The 24,229-nt window shown below is 38.8% G+C and overlaps 1 protein-coding gene across 1 annotated transcript in view; it reads left to right on the top strand.

Moving 5' to 3' along the window:
* The first annotated feature begins 17,067 nt into the window (after nucleotides 1-17,067).
* The window catches only part of LOC138179078 (odorant receptor 22c-like), a 32,793-nt gene continuing 25,631 nt past the window's right edge, over nucleotides 17,068-24,229 (top strand). The window contains exon 1 of the mRNA XM_069111517.1: nucleotides 17,068-17,349. Within this exon, the coding sequence (XP_068967618.1) occupies nucleotides 17,068-17,349 (282 nt within the window). The remainder of the gene's footprint in view (nucleotides 17,350-24,229) is intronic.

Below are 24,229 nucleotides of genomic sequence, written 5' to 3'. Positions count from 1 at the left end.
AATAATCATGATTTCCTGTTCCATCGTTGTAAATAAATATATAAAATAAATAAGTCACTATATGTATGTTACAAACAAAAGACAAGAGTTTGGTTTGGGTCAGGTCATGGTATCCGGCTACTTGTGCCGGATTTCACATCTTTTTTTTCCGTGGAGGAAAAAACCTTCATAGGCACCCCGCGCCCTCCGGGGTAGTGACGGATTCGTACCGGTTAAAACCTCCACGGTGGTCGTCCCGACGATTGGTAGGAGTGCCCTGGACCATCTACATATTACTGCTGGGACATTCCTTCGTCCTCTCCCTCATGGTGCAATCGGGAGCAATCCTTAGTTGGTTGGGCCGTTACGAGGAACAAATCCTCCTAACGCCTCGCTGCCTGGGCGGTCATGCAAATCGGAGGGGGAAGGGCCAGACCATCCCCGGTGTGACGGCACCCTCGATGGATGATGACTACTCACGCTTTCTCTCTCGGCGCGCTCCTTTGCGAGCATGACTTGCTGGCAGTAGGAGCGGACGGCGATGTACTCCTGTTGCCCCCTCAGCACTGCTTCTACGACCGCCTCGGGGGCCAAACTCTCGCCGATGGCGAGTCATAGGACACGGCGCGGTTCCTCCCATGCCGGTCAGAACTCCAGCGTGTGCTGTTCCGTGTCTTCCTCTTTCTTGCAGTGGTGGCACGTGCTAGTTACCTCCCGCCGAATCTTTAGCAAGTACTTCCCGAACGCTCCGTGCCCGGTGAGCACCCGTGTCATCCTGTACGTCAGTGGAAGCCCGCCACGATCTCTCCAGGCCTCCCAGTTCGGTAGGACCGGTCCAACGGCCCGATGAGGCCAATATGCGGACGGCGAGTCTGTCGCTTATCCCTCCTTGCGAAGCAGGACTAACCTCGCCATGCACAATATCCGAGGGTATACCCCCTCCCTCAGACACCTTGTAAATAGGTGACGTAGTCTGGGGGCCATTGATCGTCATCGTCCTCGGCGAAGGTTCTCCGCCTTCTCGTCCACGCTTGACTCTTCTGTGCAGGCGTCCCAGTTCCAGGCCGCGACAATGACTGTTGCCTGGAGCATCTCATTGGGGGTACCCCATGTAATATCGACGACGGAACATCCTCTCCATGCCACGCATGTGGTCGAGCCTCTGTTAAGTAAGAGGAACCCGGGGCCCGCAGCCCAGTCTGACAGCAACCGGCCCCGAGCATATGTCCTCGTGTTCCCCCATTGCGTGGAGTGAGCGATAAAGTCTCCCAGGACGAGGACCTGACGTGAAAGATATCGTCTCACGCAATCGTCAATCCTGTCTAGATACTCCTCAAACGCGACCAAGCCACTGTTTGGAGAGAAATATACGCCCGCCACCACCACGCCAGCCCACTCGATCGCGGCATACACCTTACCCTGCTCGAGCAGGTTCCTTGCAGCGGGTTGGCCGGTGCTGACGTCCCCGTCATAGAGACTAAGCCGTCCAGATCTCCGACCAAATTAAGGATGTCTGGTATATGATAGGGCTCGGCTACCACTGCCAGGGCAACCCTGCTCCCCCTTATCGTCTGGAAGAGCAAATCTTGTACCCGTTTCGATCGCACCAAGTTGGTCTGGAGGAGCCACATGAATCTACTTTACTAATTCCATATCCATGGCCTCCCCCCGGCCATCTGCCCCATTCGTGATTTCTTCCTCTTCTTGCGGTAGACATCTCGCGTTGTCGCCCTGTCTTCTGTCTATAGCAGGCTCCCGAATCCGGCTTGTCTCTTTAGTTTTCAGCGGAACCCATGCCGCCCCTTCTATTCTGTGTGTGGTGGGCGCATCAAGCGACTCACAGAGCGGGCACCTGGGCACGGAGGCAGAGCAGTTCTTGGCCTGATGACCGATGCCTCCGCATCTGTAGCATAGCTGCCCCCGGTCTACCGTAAATCCGCAGGTCTCTCTCACGTGTCCCAGATCTAAGCATTTATAACATCTTAAGGGCTTCTTCGGGATGGCTTCGACCCTCGCCATTGGTCAGCCTACAAGAACTCTCCCCGCTTGGCTTAGTTTCCGCGCTGTTGCTGTCGGGCATCTTATCCATGCTGCCCCAAGGCCACCTTTGGAAGTCCTGATGCCTCCTACTCGAACTTCCAGTACCTTGCATCCTCCGGCCCTAGCCAAGGTGCCACGAAGTTCTTCCTTGCGGACCGAGATGTCGATCTTAGTTATCCTTAGCTCCGCCATTTTTGTTGGAGCCGCAACTTTCACCGTGGTTGGATCTAGGGCTTGTGTCCACCGTGCTGCAAGCGCGGGTGACTTCACCCTCTCTTTGTCCCCGGGAACTTCTAGGATGATGCTCCCAGTCATCCCCTTCCTGATTTTAACCTGTTCAATGCCGAATTCGGCTAGCGGGACTTTCTGTCTAGCCGTCGCCAGCATTTCGGCATATGTTGTTTTCGTCTCCTCACTCAGCGTATGGCTACCGAAGATGGCAGCGGAAGGGGAGGGAGCACCATCTTCCTGGTCTCCTGTACCGGCCCTCCTATTAGGGTTCGTTGTGAGGTCCTATGCGCCTTGGCAGTAGCTAGTCTCTTCGCATCCTTGCTTTTTCTCTTGCGTTCGACCACCTTCCATTTACCACCCTCTTGTCCCTTCGAGGGCGATGATATTTGGGTGGCACTGCCCTCAACCGCAGTTATCTTTCCCTGTCTTTCTTCCGGGCTGTGACGCCTGTCCTGTAGGCGTTCTTCCAGGGCCCTCATTAGTGAAAGCCCGAGCTCTTCGAATATCCTCTCGAGGGCAGAGAAACGATACTTCTGCCCCCCCCCCCCCGTCATCCTCCTTAGGGTGTCAGCTCTGAAGTAGTGGAGTGACACGGTGCGTTCTCCTGACGGACACCCCGACCTTACCTGCTTGCTCTTTCCCGAGGACCTCGATCTCCTGTTCTAATGCTTCTACACGCATCTCCGCCATCCTGGCAGCTCCAGTGCCGTAGGCGGGCCCCGTTCTGATAGTCAGTTCCACCGTGCCTTCGGCAATGGTGTTTGCTGCCTCCTTTAAGATCTTAATATACGTATTCTTTAAATTCGATGATGTCGTCGCCACCTTTATTATCTCCTCTACCCGCCAAATTAGTTTCGGCTCCTATGTCCGCTGTGGAGAATGTTCTCATCTCCAACGTCAGTTCCATAGGTATGTCTGGAACTGTGGGCGTCAGTTTTCTTTTCCTTCCCTCTTCCTTCTTCTGCTGAGGATGAGGATGGGACCCCATAGGCCATCAGCTCTTCGACGTCCGAACTCGCACTTCCCTGCGAGTTTCTTGCCGTGGTGTTTCCTGCATCTGATTCGGCGCTGACTCTTCCGTTTTATCACTCTTATTTGCAAGCCTCGTGGATTTTCTGGTTACTTCTGATGCAGGCTCCATTCCTTCCTCAATATCCTGCTTTCTACTGTTGGTATTCTCCTCGTCGGACGCGGGGGCTCGTCCGGTGTCCTTTAACGTGGAGGGGCCTTGCGCGCACGTGCTCTCGGGTAGATTCCGAGGTAGCCCATGCGGCGGCTCTGCTGTCACGCGTCGCAAAATGTATGCGTCTGCCCACGTGTACCACGAGGCGTACCCGTAAGGCGGCGCTGCCGGCGCGCGTCCTAACCTGTCTTCCTTATTGCTTCGTCAACAGAACTGAGTTTTATCTCTTGCTTTCCTGTCCCATCCAGTCGCTAATTTTCTCACTTAACACTCACGCACTGGCATAACACTTTGGTCCACTTTTTTTGTCTCCTTTCCTTGTTTTCACTATGATTTAATCTGCAGAGTACGGAGCGACGTAAACGCGTCCTCTCTGCATGCCGCCATTTTTCCTTCCAAAACTGATATGACCTTAAATTCGATCAATACGGCGCTAACCGATGCCCGATCCGCTTACGTCAGTCCCATTCGGAACTGTCGAGCTAGGTTAGCAGGTCGCCAACCGGCAGTGACGTGGCAGTAGATTCACACGATAGTCCCACCAATGATTAAGGTTGGTACCACGGAGGTAGAGTATAAAGCCCGGAGGGAGTAGCGATCCTTCAGCTCGTCCAATTTGGGTTGGACTCGTGGTGGCAGTGGTTGATGGCCAAGTGCTGGCAAGATGGCCGATTTTAGGTGTGTTGGCTCCCCCGAATGGCCGTCGGCGGGTGAGTAGCGTTCCACCTGCTCCGGAACCGTCCTGGAGAGACTGTAGAGCTTGTAACAGCCCCTGGGTACCTTGTGCGCTGGTTGGGCGCAACCCCAACCCTTATGGCTCTAGGGGCGCCCGGGTCCAGTATAGCGTCAACGCTCAGGAATGAACCCGTTACCAAAGGACACACTAGATGACTTTCTCGTTTCTCGACAATGCTTATATCACGTAAAAAAAGAATCGAACATGAAAATTAAAAAAAAGAATTTATTTACTAACACCTTTGTTACAACAATGATAGTTTAGTTCCCAGCTCCAACCGAGACTTTCCAAGACTGAAGTTCTTACAACTCGACTTTCGATCGGATTCGATTCTTTTCCCTTTGTTTGAAGAAGAGTAGGGATATCGATGACTCATTAGGCATGTCGGCCTTACGCTTCGGCGATGCTTTATGTCGCGAAGCCATCAGAAATTTTCGTCGTCGAATGCCGCAACACAGCCGAGTAAACCAAGAAATGGAAAATTAAAATTAACGCGAAAAAGTCAGTTTTGCGACCTATGAACTAGGTGACGATCAGTCAGGTTGCAACTGTCACGAAGTCATTGAGATCACGAACCTCAAACGATGGAGGTGGAGGTAGGTTAAGTCGGAGTAGGTTAAATTTCTAGTAAGCTTGTGTTCAGTGTGTTTATTTGGACTGTTTAGTATAAATGGAAGAATACGAACTGTAAGTAACAGAGTTTAAACGTAGGCAAGTGTGTGATGAGTCTCTTTTTTCTTGCAGCGCTTGGTGCTTATATTCTAACTGTCCGTGTAGAGCGTGTACTTTCGTCAACGTTTCCTGTGAAGTAGGAATCTGTTTCTGTCCAATCCTATGACTGTCGAACTGTCGTGGTCGTCCCATATGTGGTGTATCTTGTGCGTACCTGGTCGAAGGTGCGTAGCGTAACCTCCCATTGATGACATCATCCTTGGTCTATTGCCGAAACTCATCGGACGTCGAGATTTATGACACGTGGTTTAATGTGGAGCGGACCCGTCGAGCGCTTAGAATGATATTTAACTTCTCGACGTAGTTCGAGTTATAGATCCCACAATATGCGCTGTGGGTAATTCCAGCTTTCCAAAAACTAGCAGATATGTTGTCCGTATCATAAACCTTAGGACAACTTAATATCCTGAGCAGTCAGTTCACATTCCTTTCACCACGAGACACGTAATGTACTTAGAAGTACTTAGAAGAGTGAACAAATAAAATAAAATCAGAAAGATCAATGTCAAATATCTTGGTATGCATCCAGACAAAAAAACTGACATGGTAAAATCACATATAAACAACGAAGAGACAACTGGGCCTAAAATTGACAAATTTATAGTAGGTATTAGGACACAAGTGTCGGCTTACAATTACAAAATAAGACTTGTACATATCGCAATCACATGTACAGTTGCAATCATTCCAATATGAACCTATGCCATATAATTATGGTCATGTGCCAAAAAAAGTAATCTGAATAATATTGAAAGATGTAAATATAAAGGATTAAGAATAATAACTGCTATCCCATGATACACCAATGAAGACATTTTTCACAAAGGTCTGGGAATAAAATATGTGAAGGAACAAATAGAAAGATTTGCGGTAAGGCATAAAAGCATGAAAAAGAATCATTCGAACGAATTGACTAACAATTTAAGGCATATACATATATACCGACAATTAGAAGACTAAAGAAATCAAAACCAACCAACTTACAGAATATAAAATAAGATACAATGAATACGTTATTGAGTGTTATTCACTCCCACAACACAATTTCATTGTTCGACCGTTTCGCGGGGAGACGCAATCGCGAAGAAGCGAGCCAACGAGAGTCGTAAATTCTCGTTACGATTTGATAATCGACGTCACGAGTCGATCGATCCCCTATTTCAGTTAGGATAACAGAGGTGGTTGAACTAATTACAACACTGAAGTAACAGGTTACAATATACACTTTATTCCAACAACTTTGTAGCAACAAATTAAATTGATGTCTGGTCAATAAACGGAAATCCAGTCAAGAGGTAGTGACTGATCTAAGGATGAAAAACCAATGAAGTTCGGTTACGACGCTGTCGCAGAGGAAAACTATTGATGGGTGTGTCTAGAGCACGGTACCATCGAATTCGTTGATGACAATTTTGGCTAGGAAAGTGAGAGCGACGGTCGTTGCTTCTAATTGGACAAGAAAAAAGCTGGAGGGTAAGAATGGGTGCTGGTCGCCTCCAATCAAAGATCGCCCGCGGGTCGCATTGTACATGAGAAACCCGCTTTCCCGCATTTCTCGAATTGGACAATAAATCTGTGGCGGTACTCGACAGCAAATACCACCGGACGACACCAACTAGTGTCGGACGACGGCAGCACAGTGGTTAGCGCTCAGTTGACCGTAAATCTCCGAACAGGACGGACCTTTCATCCCAAAAAGGGACATCAGGCTTAGGTCCTGACAGTGCGCGCGTCAAAGCAAACTAACACTCTCAAATAGGAAAAAGTGACAAAAAGTGACAAAAAGTGTCAAACAGTGAAAAACATTGCAGTGACATCATCGCCATAAAACAAAAATAAAAAACAAAATCATAAAAGAAAAAAAAACAACAAAATTAAGGTATATAAAAAAATAGGAGTCATCGATAATGAAGCAAAAAGCAAGAAAACGGAATCCGCCTTAGACTTAAAAAAAAAAAAAAAAAACAACAAAAAGAAAAATTAACGCACAGGAAGCAGCTGTAGAAATCAACAATAGCTCAAGACTTTCCGCGCAAAAGACGCGGAAACTCAATCCACAACCAAATCTGATTGCCAGGACAAAAAGACTAGTAAACGCAGACAAGGAAATTCTCTGCATACAGGAAGAAAAAGCTGCGGAATTCACAATCATGAGGCCCATAAGAGCAACCCCACCTCCAGCGATTACAACAAGCAACAGATTCGACATACACAAACCGAAACAGAAGCTCAACCCTAACAGGGACCAACAAATCACTTAACGCCGTGCTCAACGTTAGAGTAAATAAAAAAAAATGACACATTACGAGGCAAAATGGGTAAACACAGTCCCACCACATCGCCAAAACATTCATCACCGGAGAGGCGACAGGCCTCATTGAATAACCCTGGAGGCCCAGCGCCAATATGCAACAGACACCGCAGATGAGCGTACGAACGCCCCTACCACTACAAGGGAAATCAAACCGCCACCCATCATTATAACAATACAAGACTCAAAAGACACAATAACACTCATAGAAAAATTGTCAAACATCAAAAACTTCCACATTAAAAGGATACACACAGGTAAACATGCTCTCTACCTCCGAAACATACCCGACTTTCACAAAGCTAAAGAAACACTCCTTGCAGCAAACACAACCTTCTATACCTATACACCCAAAACAGAAAAACACCACACATACTTGCTAAAAGGACTAGACAACAGCTACACTGAAACAGAAATACTCGCAGACCTACAATCATTACAAATAGACGACGTACAATTTACAAAAGTCTCACGGTTCACGACAAAAAGATCAAGGGAGAACAATATATTGCTCCCAATTTATATAATGCAACTATCCCCTCACAGAAATATAAGTAATCTACTAAAAATTAACCATTTTAACTATTTTAAGATAAAATGGGAAAAAATAATAAAAAGAAAGGATGACATAATTCAATGTCATAAATGCCAGCGACTAGGGCACACTGCACAAAACTGCAACCTAAACTATCGCTGTGTAAAATGCACAGAGCCCCATGGCCCAGGCGACTGCAAAATAAAAAAAGAAGACGCAGTCACTAAGGACAAAATATTCTGCGTAATCTGCAAAAACTACGGACAGCCAGCGTCATACAAGGGGTGCCCCAAACTCGTAGAACTACGCAAAAACCTAGCAGAGAAAATAAAAAAAGGCAAAGAAACAAAGACAAAACGAATTGCCCAAATTAGCCGTAAATACGTCCCAGAACTAAAGTTCTCGGACGTAGTGAAACAGCAAATAACAAAAAATAAAACAACCGAAGACACACCACAAATAACAAACTTAGATCCGCGCCCAGGCCAAAGCCCAACTACATCCGATAAGACCCCCCAACTAAACATAATAAACATCACTGAAGACTTTAAAAAAAGCATACTCCAAGCGTTAAAAGAACATCAAATGCAATTAAATGATATAAAAACAACACTATCAACGCATGAAGAAAGGTTCGACGCCATCTTCAACACTTTGAATAGTATATATGACAAATAACCAAAAACCTCAAAACCAACAAGTACAGCAAAAAACATAAATTATACTTAAAACATCTGAAAATAATTGCAATAAATGCCAACTTCCTAATTTCAAATCAAAAAAGATACAGTATGCTAACCCTAATAAATAAAGAAACCCCCGACATCGTACTCATCTCAGAAACAAAACTAAATAAAAGACACAAAGTACACTTCAAAAACTACTCCATGATAAGACAAGACAGACCGAACGCCAGCCAAGGAGGAGGAACAGCAATCCTCATAAAAAACCCTATAAAACACAAAACAATTCTAAATGACAAAATAATAAGTTTCAAAATCCTAGAAACAACGATCATAAAAATAAAAATAAGCGATAAGGAAAACCTATTTATCACTGCAGCCTACGCAACCTATGGAAACCGGAATGAATTTAGCGAAGAATTCAATAAACTTTTCGAACTCTTACAGCTCAACAAACCGGAAAACTACTATATAATAGCAGGCGACCTTAACGCAAAACATACAAGCTGGAAAAACGAAATAAACAACACGAGAGGCAACTTCATTAGAAACTGGCTAGACAATAAAAGCATTCACTTCAGAACAAATTTATACAGCTAGGAGCTATCCTCTTACCCAAAAGGAGGCTCATACCTGGACATATGCTTAGCAGATGCGCGACTAAAATTTCAAAACCTACGTCCAAATAACACCCTTAAAACCTTAGCCTATAACAGTGACCATAACGCCCTAGTATTTCACATAAAAAAGAATACATCGGACCTCCTAACACTCGAAACACAGACCGAGGCACCCAGGTACAATTACAAAAAGACAGACTGGAAAGAATTCCAAAACATACTCGAACAGAACTGCGACCTAAAGATCTACAACAACGCCAACCTAACAAACAGTCAAATCGACTCATTCATAGACGAAATAGAAAAACATACACAAATCGCTCTCCAAAAATCCGTGCCAATCATAAAACAAAAAAATTCATGCGAGCCCTATATCAACAATAAAGTAAAAGAACTACAACGAGACAAAAGCTACATACTCTCCAAAGTAAACAATATAAAATTCAACTATTCTTACGACAAAAGAGAAGAATTAGAATTTCTAAAGTACCTTCTATACGAAATAAAAACACATCTGAAACAAGAATTCGCAAGCTCCATAAACCATTACTGGACAAACAAAATAAAAAACATCTCCAAAAACGACACAGCCAACATGTTCCCACAAATAAATCAAATCTTCAGGCCAAAAGGACAAAACCCCATCCCACCTCTCAAATTGCCCCCAGAACAAGCCTCCCTCATCCAAGAAGCAGGTATAACGACACTCAACACCATCAAAGACACCGAGGGTAACTTCATAATAGCCAAAACAACAGAAAAGCTAGACATTATCGGCACCCACTTTTCCAAAACACACACACAAAACGAACACATGGGCCGTGAACAACTAAACAGAATTATCATCGCCGAAACAAACAAACTCAAAAATGAAATGGAACAAGACATAACGCTAAACAAAACATTCAGCACATTCTCAAACGAAAACACCGCAGACAATCCCAAACAGCCGGAACCAGAAATAAACTACTTCACAAACTACAATCAACTAAACAAAATCTTCTCCAAACTAAACAACAAAAAATCCTCCGGCTTCGACGGCATCCCAAACATCCTACTCAAGCGCCTACCGAACAAAATAAAATGGAACTACACAATACTCTTCAAAAATGCACTAAACTACACATATTTCCCCAAAAAATGGAAAAAAGCCAAATTGATAGCTATAACAAAAAAAGGTAAAGACGGCTCATCACCCGCAAACCTACGACCCATAAGTCTCCTCCCCAACATAAGCAAAGTATTTGAAATAATCATAAACAACCCCCTCACCTCCTTCTGCTCAAAAAATGACATAATCCCAGAAAATCCAAACACTCCACAATTCACGCAATAAACAAACTTACGTCGGGCATCTGCTGTGCGCTAAACGCAAAACAACGAGTAGCCGCCTGCTTAATAGACCTCGAAAAAGCTTTGGACGCAGTCTGGATCCCAGGTCTCATATACAAATTAATCAAGAAAAACTTTCCCAAATATCTAATTAAAATAGTTTGGGACATGATCACAAGCAGAACATTCGTAATGACTGAAGGTTCACACACATCAAGCAACTCCATAAAAAACTGTCTGCAACAAGGCACAGTATATTCCCCGTTACTTTTCAGTATTTACAATAGTGACTTACTAAACCTCTTTAATCTCAATACATCCACCCATAAAAGCTCCATAGCCTTCGCAGATGACCTAATCATCTACGTAACAGGCCGCAAAACCAAAACAATAAAAACGGAACTGCAAGAACTTTTTGAGAAAATTAACGATTATTACAACACATGGAGATTAAAACCAACACAAGCAAATGCGAAACCATACTGTTTAGACCCAAGTCAAGCAAAATCGGTCCAATAGAAAGGGAACACTGCAGAAAATTTCAGCTAAGGGAAAAAGCAAACGAAGGGGGGCTCATACCACATAAAAACTGCGTAAAATACCTAGGTATAAACATAGACGATAAATTAAACTATAAGCAGCACATCCAAATCCAACTCTCCAAACCCAGTAAAGCATTCTGGAGAACAAAAAGATTATTCTACTCCAAACATCTCAACAGTCAAGTAAAAATCCTGTGCTATCAAGCACTAATCAGACCGATCATAACCTACGGCTGCCCAATCTGGTACAACATATCAGCCTCCCAAATGGAAAAAATTCGCAGATTCGAAAGAAAATGCATCAGAGCTTGCTTGAGTACTTACAGATCCGAACACAGCGGATTCAAAAAATATGTCAAAAACAAAATAATCTACGACCTAGCCAACATTCACCGCATAGACTGTCACATCTTAAAATTAATAAGAAACCACTTCGCGCAAGCTGCAAAGATACAAGAAAATAGTCTAATCTTCAGTTGCTTATTCCCAAATGACGCATATTACAAAAACACTCTGGCAACAGGCTACATCCCCCCAGAAACGTTCCTATACCTAGCCGAAAAAAGCTACCTCCAAGACTAAAATAACATTCCAATAATCTATCACATAAAAAGAAAAATAGGAACCAAAACTATACTCTACGAAGAAAACTTAAACGGACAAACCGCAGACACTAGGTGGAGATACAACATGGCCCTCCCTCTGAAAGACACTAAAGGCAAACACAGAAAAAACACAAAGAAATTCCAAATCCATAATAAAACAAGAGAGCAAACCAGTAAACCGACAGAACACAACTCTAACACCGTATAACACAGGTGTAATTGTAAATATCTGTAAATGTTGTAAATAAACCCCCTCCCTATTATCCCACCTCCCCTCAAAGTCATACAGCGCCCAAAATGTAGACTACCGAAACGTTCTGTTTTGCGACCAAGTTTTCAGGACAAAAAGATCAACCAAAAACAAAATTACATAAAAGCTCCGCTCCCCAGCGGCTTAAATCCAAAGAATAGATTTAAAACACAAAAAATGTAAAACGCCGACACATAATATAGTATGGCTACGTCGTACCGTCGCGTATCGGTACTTTTGCCTAACACATCTTATCGAAATTCATAGTTTATTGCGAATACCCAATATGTATTAAAAATTGTATCTTGGTTTAAATAAACTTAAAAAAAAAAAAAAAACAGTGGTTAGCGCTTGAGGTTACGAATGTTCGGGACTCGGGTTCAAATCCCGGCGATCGTAGTCTGATTTTTCTTCCACGCATCTAAATTAGAAGAAAATGCAGCAATACCCCAGCAGCGATATCTACACCCGCAGCAGCACTTATCTAGTCCTCCACACACGAGCAGTAGCGCACTATCACCACAAATAACTACCATAACTAACTATAGTTCACCTCAAATCTAAAGAATACTTCAACTAAAAAGATACTTGTTTGGTCTGAAACACCTTAACTATGAAAATGCTAAGATTTATGGTGGATCCTTGAGATTATTGAGGATCCGTAATAAGGGTGTGTAGACATCTGACAGCCATCTTGCCCGAGATATGGAGTCCGGTTTGTGTTGAGAGTCACTTCGGAGTCATTGCGGAGTAGTTCCAAAGGGCCAGCTGTAAATATATTGTAAAATAGAAAAACCTTAAAACCTAAATCTGCGTATTTCAACTTTTAAATATTTAAGGTACGAAAATTTAAGATTTATAGGTACCGTTAGAAAATACGTTCCCATCTTCTATATTTTCTCTGTGCTTCAACTAATAAATTAAACAGAATAAAATATCCCTCGATATTTTTGATGATTGTATCGTGGGAAGTATTCTTAATTTGTCCAATCATTAGCTACTCGTGGCGCAAACCCTTTGTTATAATTTTTAATACATGAAATGATGACTTGGATAAATTTCTGTTTACTTTGGCGTAGGCACTTTCCCCAGCTTCATTTTAGAGCTCAGTTATATATATTGATATTTGCCTTAAGAAATTTGGAAAATATTATTACATTATTACCGTCAATACTATTAATGATTCTTTTGAAAATCTATTTTCAAAATACTTATCAAAATTGATATTCAATTAGGTCATAGTAAATAGAAGTCAAGCAAACGCCTATAAAATCACTACTATTGCAAATGACAACCCTTTTAAAACGGCAGTATTATTGCTGCATTTTCAGAGAGCGATTATTTATCATTTTTGTTCGAGACGCCATATCAAAATGTATTGAGATGAAATTCATTTCATTATTATATAATCATATTCTTCATATCATTGACAAGATTTTAATTCGAGTCACTGCAATTTGAAGGATCGATGTGGCACAGTAGAAGTCAATAGCAAGGCACTGGGATTATTGTAATTAGTAGGTACACATTCGACATAAACACAATAAACTAAACCAGCGTAAATGTAAAGTCGTATTTACGTGGCGATCCAACCTAATTCTGTGTTGCGTAATTGCATGTTCTTGTCTACTAAGTTGACAACTTCTTTCGTGATGGAGGTCCCAATCAGCTGAGCTCCAATGAAGCCGTGGACATCCGATGATCGATCAAACGTTGGATCAGCTAATGGATATCCCTTGGTAAATCTAAATTACCGAACTCGATATCTTCTGATGGAACCGACTGTAAGACTTTGTCGATAACCATAAATGTTAGTTCTGCCGTATAATCACTGATTCGTGACTGAACCTTCGCACGAGTCAGTTGATTGATTTGATTTCATTTGATAATGGTATGTCTACACTTTGTCAGGTTAGCCCCAGAGGCTCACACGTTTTCTCAGTTAAAAGATGTGCCTGGGAGCATGCTGGAACTCCTTTCGTGCATGCTTGCGTGTCATGCATGCATCCTCCGTGCAATCATAAACATATCCGGGTACGTTAGAAATGACGATAATCGCAAAGCACTACACATCCTCTATATCCTTCCAGAAATCAAACGATTTTCTAACAAATACAAAAGCAGAGTAAAAAATCTCATGTAACTCCGGTAGTGATAAATTGTTACACCTGTACAATTACAAAAATAAAACGAAAACATTCTTTAGATTTCATACACTTTCTACAATATAATTTTACTCTCATCATATAAACAATACTACTGTAAGTATCAACATTCATATGACTTTTGGAGTACTTGTCGCTTAAGGTACCTAAAACACACGACACTCTATAACTATTTGTACTATATAACTATTTGTAAATATTATGTAAATAATAAATACATATAAATATTAAATTAGTAAAAAAATTAAATAGCATATTGGATATATTGCAATCTTTTTGAAGGCAAAGCAAAATTTAAAATTCGACACCGACATGAAAAATAACGCCGCTTATGATTTGATATCAGCAAAGTAAACCTGGCTATCAATGGGTTGTAAGGAAAGACATGAAACTTTAAAGTTATCACACTCTATTTTTACTTACAGTTGCATCACACCCGTAATTGCAACGACTGTATCAGGAGTTAGTCACAAAACTGACGTGTCACATACGTAACTGCACAAATCTGTACATTATTAGTACTTAAGCACTAATAGAAGAATTAAAAGAATTAGACCTTTTAACAGAAGAAAATTTTTATTTTCTCCGAAAAGGTTGCAATATGCTTAATATGCTATTTAATAAACGAATATGTTTCCTTAAGCATTGTTACATATTTGTATAAATAAAATGCACAGTTTTTTACACACTGGAAATGCGGTGACTAAGAGCAGTCTCAAAGTAATGCCGAATAGGATTTATGCCTACCCACAAATTCTATAAGGTTAACGGTTTGGTCGAAAGAGAACTTAAATATATCTTACTATACGAGTTCTTAATGAATGCGACCTGAGGTTACAAATTTACTGAGTACCTGAAAACCTGAGTTACACATTCAGTGTTCAGTTAAAATAAAATCCCAAAATTCTACGATAAGGATAGATTAAGAATTTATTTTATGTATATGGAAAAATTCATCCTTCAAGGTTTCCGAGAAGGAGATGTCTCACGAACAATCGCAGATATGCCACTTTATTGCTTAGATAAATGTTTAGAATAAAGATGTTTCTGTTTCTTATATGCTCTTCAAGGAATGTGAAGGGTATAGGTGAAGACCGAATATTCTCAGTTCACTTCCAAAATTTTTATATACCTGTCCGATACAATCTTCGTTTTCATCAATATTAATGCGTCTAACCCATCTTCTGATCTACTATTAGAAATTCTTCCCTTAAGTGCATCCTTACCCTGTAGAAAGACCACAGTATAAAAGGGTGCTCATATGTGACCTAAAACACAATTAGTTCCTCATTTTTTGCGTATGCACGGACTGTTATGTAAAATCGACTTAGTAAACTTTCTAACGCTGTCGAAATCCAGTATAATTTTAACTGACTGTTTTAATAAAATATTATAAAAGAAAATGTCAGTGTTATCTCAATGACAAGATAAATAAAGCATGGCGCTTATTTTAAAGAACTAACCTTGATTTGCGATCTGTTTATCTCATTAATTCTTTTCAACAGCGTGAAATCAGTACCGTACAGCGACCTCCATAAAATTATTTAACTTTCATGGATCGTTTTTCTTTTTTAATTTTAGGTAAGCAAAGATGTTGAAGTTAAGTAAAACGATAATACATAATTTAATCTCACTTGTGGTGACTATAGTGTAGCAACGTTTTAGTGCTTGTTCTAAAGTTGTTGACTAATTCTTCAACATATGCTGTAAATAAAAATTTCCAAATATAATATATTAACATTTTAGTCTTTTGGATAGATTTTTTCTCATTATAAATATATTTCCAACACGATTTGCACGTGATAATTTCAATGATCTGTATGAATACGATTGCAATACTCTTTTTGGAAAATTTAATCATTTGTGGGTTCGATGTACTAATATTTAAATGATGACACTAATTTGTTCGGTACAATGTATGTAGTTCAATTTGTGTAAAGCAAATGCACATTATTACACATAAAATATTATATCGCGCACTTTTGAAAGGACTTTAAATAGGTGTTTTATATTTCATTTAATTTATAGTAAACCGACCAAACATATTTAGAAGAAAACAGAAAAAGTGATTCGTCGTTACATAATATGTGACCTTATCATATCAACCATGACTCGAAAAATTAATAAATTTTATTTGTTGTATCACTGTACTTATTTCTGATCGAGTACATATATCTCAATTTCGTCTGCAACAAGCTTTCTTTAAATGACAACATAGGAAAAGGCTGCCTCATATCTCTTCACGTACTTAAACGACATCAATGAGACCTGCCATGAAGGAAATTTTGCTGCATTTATAAAAATTTTACGCTTTTAACTGACACGTTTTTCTTATGTAACTGAATAGGTAACCTAATGTACATACGTAACATTGCATCATTCCTTTTTGAAGTTATTACGTTTATAATCTAATCCTATGGCGGGTTCTACTGACTATTGTCAATCCAACAAGACGAGGTAGCAAATAACAAAACGTTCACGTGTGGCTACCAATCGATTTTCACTCGTCGATATTCAGGGGCGAACTGGTACCTTTATTCTATAGTTCTTTCTAGTAGGTAATTAACTCACATAAAAATATTTGCGAATAATTCTGATTCTGAAGGGGAAAATGTTACAAAATCATCAAGTAAAACACATATGAAAAAAACATAAATAGCTTCAACAAAAGTACCTTCTTATTTTCTAATACGCAAGGATCTGGAACCCGTGAACCGATACTATTCTACTCATGCGTCCACCATGTGCACTTATTTATATTTACTGCATCGTTTCGTTGGATCGACTATAGTTCTATTGCGTGATAACTTCCCTTTGCATCCGTTCAATACTATATGTCAGGTCAATATATAATGCAACCAATAATTGCTATCTGCAAGTCAGCTAGCAACGCAATAATTACATCGAGGGAAGTTATTAACCGACACATTGGCACGAAGTACTACGCTGGCTAAGTATAATTTATTAAACTTCTCGTGGATACAAAACAATTGTATGCAGCTAACGTCTGTGATTATATAGATGTTTTTAAAGCAGTGTAATTGACTTCCAAGAATCTACTGTATATCGTTCTATTCTATCAGTTAGATTCTATGTATTTCAATCAATTCATAAGGCAAAAGAATGACACCAGAGAAAGTCATCTACATTACTTGGCTTAGCGTAGCTTTGTGTTTCTCTTGGCCACTTTCTGTCGGTAGCAGCAGGAATAAAGTCTTTGGTTTCAAAATTCTACAGGTAGCTACCGTTATTAGTGCCATTATGATGCTTGTACCTTTGATGTATTCGATTTATTTACATTTGGACGATATGGTCATTGTTTCTAAATCTTTCTCCGCGGTAACGAGTGTGAGTCAAATTGCTGTTCACACTTTCATATGTTTCATCAAGCACGACTCTTTTCAAGTAAGTTCTTATTCATTTTCTCTTAATATTCAATGTAAAAGAATACAACAACGCAGATACAGTTGCTCACAAGCGTATCCACACATTTGTACAAACTTCTTATGAATATATTATGTCTGTTATACAAAACATTTTGTGTATTGTGATTATAGTGGTACAGTTCGAAACAAACTTAAAACAATAATATTACAGTTACAAGATATTTAGCGCGGTTATTTCACAAAAATCTTAAACGCATTTAACCGTTATATTAATAAAGTTCAATAGAATTATATTGAATACTAGCTATACTGTTATAAGACTATTCATGCTGTATATTAATTTATTGCTTAATATACATTTACAATAAATACGTTGTAATATCTATATCTATTTCCAGATTGGTTTCAAATTCTGTCTATATAATCATGATAGTAAAAGCTAATAGTGCTGAATAGTACTGCTAATGAAATTTCAAAATGTTTTATATAACATAGGTAGTACATAAATATTATACACATACATAAAACGTGAACATAAAAAGTGAAATAACTTTTTACCTACTTTACACAAAAAAGTTATAAATAGAGTAAATTTAATTATTCAATTATTAGAAGGAAATCAATGTATTAGATCTTCTTTGACTATTTGCATTGTTTTCCCAATATTGACTTTTGTATGCATTGTTGTTCGACGAACGACAATGTTTTTATAAAACAACTTTTTAATTTTTAAATTATCACCAAAAGATTTCCTTCGTAACAGCAAATAATCTCTCAAAGCAATAGCACTGGAAATTTAAAACGCTCACTCCCTTCTGATGTATTCTGTAGGTTACGAATATACGTATTTTCATTATTTTTCTTAAGATATTAACAATTATAACTTAAGTATTATTCATATTCAAAAGTATTATTCATATAACTTTTACTCCTATATTATAGGCACTGATGCGCCCTAAAATCCTTCGAAACGCTCCGAACGCAAAGCGAAAAATTCGAATCACTTCGAATATGATTCGACATCAGTTTAAAACTCTTTGACATCTGATAAGTGTAAATCTTGAGCTTTCATAAGCCTTGAGTTTCCAAAATTTCATAAATTTGGGAAATTTTGTAGCTCTTCATAAGATGTACCAGGTATGTAAATATGAAACCGGAATTTGCCTATAGATGGCCCTAGCTGATAATGTAGTTATCACTAAACTGCATCATTGATGCCAAAAGTCTTTGTTGACATCTCACAAACATTTTCGACTCAGAACAATACAAGTTTCATACAACAACATAGTTTGTAATAGCATTGAACATGTCAAATTTTGTGCCTGGAAACTACGATTTGCGGACAGCATTGATTTTCTGTTACCATTTGAAGAAAACTGCTGCAGAATCGCATCGAATGCTTGTCGAAACTTACGGTGAGCATGCTCTTGGTAAATCACAGTGCTCTGTGTGGTTTAAAAAATTCAGAAGTGGCAATTTTGACGTGAGGGACGAAGAACGTGGAAGACCACCGAAAAAGACCACCGAGCTGTTAAAACCTGGCGAAACCGTTAATACTAAGCGCTACCGACAACAAATGATCGATTTGAATCAAGCTTTGCGTGAAAAACGACCAGAATATCAAAAATGGCAACACAAAGCAATTTTGCTTTATGATAATGCACCATCACATACAGCAAAACCGGTCAAGGAAACGATCGAAGCGTTCAGTTGGGAAATATTTTCGCACGCGGCTTACTCACCAGACTTGGCTCCATCCGATTACTATTTATTTGCATCGATGGGACACGCACTTTCTGACCAGCACTTCACTTCTTACGAAAATGTACGAAAATGGCTCGATGACTGGTTTGCCTCAAAAGAGCGTTGGTTTTTTTGGCGTGGCATCCACCAATTGCCAGACAGGTGGGAAAAATGTATAGCTAGCGATGGGCACTACTTCGAATAAAATAGTTTTAATCATTTTCATAAAATAAACGTGTATTTTCTATACAAAAATTCTGGTTTCATATTTACAGACCTGGTAAAACTATAAACAATAAGCGGTGCTAAACAATAATCTAACTATTAATTTTAAATAATCCAACTATTATAATATAACTAAAACAATAATCAGTACTTTTATATACTATAATGTATACAAGGTTATCCACTTAACTCGGAATCTGCGCTCGAGCAGATACTCTTGGTATTACAATCAAATGTCGCTCTTCATTTATAAACTATTGTTCGAAATATAATTAGGTGGGATCACACAACGGCTTGATTGACGCCGAAAAATTTCAAATTTGATATCACAATAAGGAAAAGACGATCACTGAGAAAGCCAGGTTCTCGTGTTTATCTGACGAATTTTGTGCGCTCCCGAACATCGAAGTAAGGAAGCGCACCTAATTCTATTCTCACATATAGGTCGATTTTTTCTTTTTAATTCCAATCATTTTTAAAATTTGTTATTAAAAGTTGCATTCAACTACCGGAGTTATTAACAAAGTACAATGAAATTATTCGCACTCCTACAATCATTAAGGCCCTTTTCCTATCTCGTTCAGTAATTTCCATTTTCAACGTATTAACATCTTCATGCCGGCACTGCTATTTATGTTTCTTGTCGTGGAGCGGCGCTCATATTCATGCTTTACTTCCTCTGGTGGCGCTACTGTTGTTTATTCAAACATTGTACTTATTTTGTTAAGATAAGACTCACAAAATAAAACTTCGTGTTTTTTCTTCAATTAATATGCGTTAAATTTCCATTATTTAAATTTTCAACTGTATGGAAATTTTGTCTAGTTACTGAATGAACTATATTTTTCGTGGTATGCACCGTCTGATGGAACATTCAGATGTGAGCCACCGGTGGTATGCGCCGGCGTGATTTTTTTGTAGAAATTGACTGTTACTACCTGATTTATTTACCAAATGTCCAGCTGGGCAAATTGTAAAGTACAAATTAAATAATAAAAAAAACTACCTGATTTTGGTTCGTTCTGCTGTGAATACATCGAATGAAAGAATAAGGAACGAGGAAACTAATTAAGGTACGATAAGGCACTTCACAGAATTCATATTTAGACAAATCAATTTTAAAAAGTAAAAATACACAACTCTCGCACTATAATGGTTGTTTATGTTAGAAGTGAAACTGATCGCTCGAAGCAGTTGCCGATGTAACTTGCCTGGCGGTGACGCAATTATCCACAAATCGCCGAAATAAAAAGAATAAAGTTTTTACATTTTTTATTTTATTGTTATAAGATTGTTTTAGTTGAATTGTTGAAATTCTTACAATCTAGATGATATTGAACATGGCACACCCTCGAAAGACGGACGGTTCGATCAGCTGCACGGGAGACGAAATTTATGTTCGTTCAGACACAATATTTTGAGATTACATTGAATACTGATGTTGATGAACTGATGAGTTCTATCATTTGCCGACAAGTCCGAACAGACCCTAAGCACTGCCGTGCGAAGGTTAAACTAATTTCTATTCTTTTTTACTGGTATTCCTAAATATGTATTCTGCGAAGTGTCGGGTATCTTAATTGCTTTCTTTATTTCCCATCCTTACACTCGACTTATTTACGACAAAGCGATCTAAAATTAGGTAACAGTGATCAATTTGTAGAAAATGAATGTTAATAAATTTTTATGTACGGTGTAAAAGAAAATGTATGATACGTTAAAAATGAAAACTACCGAACGAAATATTATAGAAGAAGGGCCTCGATATTTGTAAGAATATAAACAATTTCATTGTAATTCGGAAAGAACTCTGGCAGTTTAATGCGATTTTAAATAAAACAAATTACATTGTAATTACATTTTAGGTAATCATAATCCAAAATATCACTTACTTAAAAAATAAAATTGAGCTACATGTGGTAACAGAATCGAGTGTGCTTGCTTGCTTCGAAGCTTCGGTAGCGTGCAGTAACATGAAATTGTCGGGCGAAACCGTGAGGATCGCTTTCTTAGCGTTTGTCTTCTCCTTATTTTGGCGTAAAATTTGAAGTTCTTCGGCGAAAACCAAACTGCTCTGTGTTCTCGCCTAATTATACTGCTAGCAATAACTCGTAGCTCGCGACATTTGATTCTAGTACTAAGCGTACATGTAACAAGTTCTGACTTAAATGCATAATTCTACATATGTAATTTTGCCAGGTTTAAGTCTTTAAAGTTTCAATAAATTTCGAAAGCCCTGATAGATTTCAAAGTCTTGAATGTTAGATGAGTATCTAATATTGTATACTAATGTATATAGAGGCAGTTCGACTACAGCTACAAAGATATTTGAGGGACGAAAAGCTAAAATAAAACAAAAATCAAGAATAAAAGAGTTGCGTTTTCGGTATTGCTTTTCAATTATTAACAATTGAAAATCGGCTGAAATGTCAACTCGAACAGCAAGGTGCACAGCAATCCTCAAATTGAACGATACATGGCCAGCAGCTCAGTACAAGTCGTAGAGAAGAAGACTATCATGCAGAGATGTAAACCAGCCTGCGCGACGTTTCGTAAAGGCAATCGAAGATTAAACATAAAACATGCTTATGCATAGAAATCCATAGTGGCATAACGGAAACCGCTTTATCGAATTTCCGAATAGAGGATATTAGTGTTTCCTCTAATCCTATGCCTTCATAAATAATTAATAAATGAAGCACATATTAATAATGTTTATACTATGTTCATACATGCACCACAAAAGAATTACACACGCGTCGCGAGTATCCAGACTGTTCACAGAGAAATCGTAACGAAAATATCAATCATTTTATATTACAGTAAATGCTCAATATAACTTCTATCTTTTGTAAACATTGTACACAATAAGTACGACATATACAACGCGCACTGTACACACTACACACACTGCACTGCCAAATCAATCGCGTTGGAACTAAGTAAAAGACATTAAAAAAATAACAAAGAATAGAAAAGTAACGAAAATAAAAAAGGTCAAAATACTAAAAATAAGTAGACCCCAAAAAATCTACAACAGAATAACTTAAAACTATATTAAAACTATAATTAACTCCAACTTTATATTTATACAGTTCTCATAACGTTTCTCTTTGGTTGTCGAAATGATTCTGTCCTTCCAGAATTGTTTTACCTTCTTACCAAATTTCTGAAATCGACGAAACATAACAAGCTAGTGAAACATCGTTATGAATCGTAGAAACATAATAAGTAGTAGAGAATGCATTCAGAAAGAAAAAATTACGATGCTTTTCGCCAACGCTTTCATTTTCTTTGTATGATTTTCTCGAAATTAGCCAAGGATAATCACTACATCTGAGATATTTCCTTTAAAAGCATGGTTGGGTATACCTATTGAGAAAACGAACAGGCCACTCATCAGATGTCTTTACAGATGGTTACGACTGACTTTCAAGGATAGTATCATTTGGACAACAAAAACGAAAACTTGCAAGAGCTATTCAATGTGATAAATATAATTTTTCATGTGACTGTACATTAATGTATATTATTACACATTAATCCATGAAACGATGCCTTAATTAATCCTTTGAACATATGTTTAAATAACATTTTTGTTTTTGTTTACTTCATATTTTAATTCATATGTATGTATGTGAATTTCGTAATGTGTAATGATCAATAACTTGTGTTGGAAAATGTGCGTGGTTCATGCAAGACAACATACAACCATATTCAATAGCACGCCAAGAATATTTAATACGTATATGATTTTTCTGTGAACATTCACCGACAGGAAAATCGTAGTGCATATGTAAACTTTGTGTAAACATTGTTTATATGTTCTCTTGTTCATTAAGTATCTATGGAAATAAAAACTTAGAGGAAAGACTATCTTCTTTAGTTAAAAATTCCATCAGGCAGTTTTCGATATGCTGTTATGGATTTCAATGAGTAATTATAATTACTCACCATACTTACTACATCATACAATGAGTAATTGGTTATTTCGGCCAATCTTAAGTTGTCAATAACTGAAAAACAGCCGTAGGCGCAATTTTTCACCTTCAAATCAACCTTAAAAATCACCCCTTAAAATTTTTAGTACCTATAGCCGAACTCTCTGTTAGTATACAGTTAGTGTAATACATATGGTACAAAGTGTTCGGCTACAGATGAAACAAAATTTACAGGCCGATTGTTGAAATCAAAATAAGATAAAAATCTAGAATAAACAATTGTGTTCTAGCTTTGTTTTTTTAGTTATTAATAATTAAAACTCGACAAAAATATGCCGTTGCATGAATAAGCCTCCTTGGCCTAGATCGCAGCTGTATGTCGCGCAACCGATAAACCATGCGATCTATCACAACACGAAACAAACACACCATTCTCAATGACCGCATTCTAGGAGATACCTGTGCGATCCAAGAACGTCGTACTTGTCCCTCGGATTGTCTGAAATTTGATCTTTGTTGCATCACACGCATACCCCGTATACTATCACGCAAAACATTGAACAGATCCCCGGCCATTTGAGAAGAATGGAGAAAATATCTGTTTTCTCCATTGCACTGTACTTTTATTCATCCATTGCTATCGACAAAATATAAAGAACATGTAAAATATGTTCTCTAAATATTTCACGGCATTATTAAATAATATACAATTTTCCAATTTTTTGTTTAACTATTTAATAAACCTATAGAAACGTTATGCCCTCTCAGATTTTGATGATTTTTGAGTATGTTATGAAGCTCAATACCTTGGACAATTTTTTTCTATATAGTTTTTTCTATATAGTTTCTCTATATAGTCAGAACCATTACAGTGTATTTTTGTCCTCTCTGTCAGTATTTTTTGACGGTCGCAGGCTGCTTATCTTCTGTTTATAAACGAACTGTATATGAGAGGCTGCAAGAAATATCTGTTATTTACACAGGGGATAT

The sequence above is a fragment of the Bombus flavifrons genome, chromosome 4, assembly GCF_040668555.2.
Source record: "Bombus flavifrons isolate JBK064 chromosome 4, iyBomFlav1_principal, whole genome shotgun sequence".
Classification (NCBI taxonomy): domain Eukaryota; kingdom Metazoa; phylum Arthropoda; class Insecta; order Hymenoptera; family Apidae; genus Bombus; species Bombus flavifrons.
The sequence above is the reverse complement of the archived record's forward strand: the minus strand, read 5'-3'. Positions and strand labels throughout refer to the sequence as shown.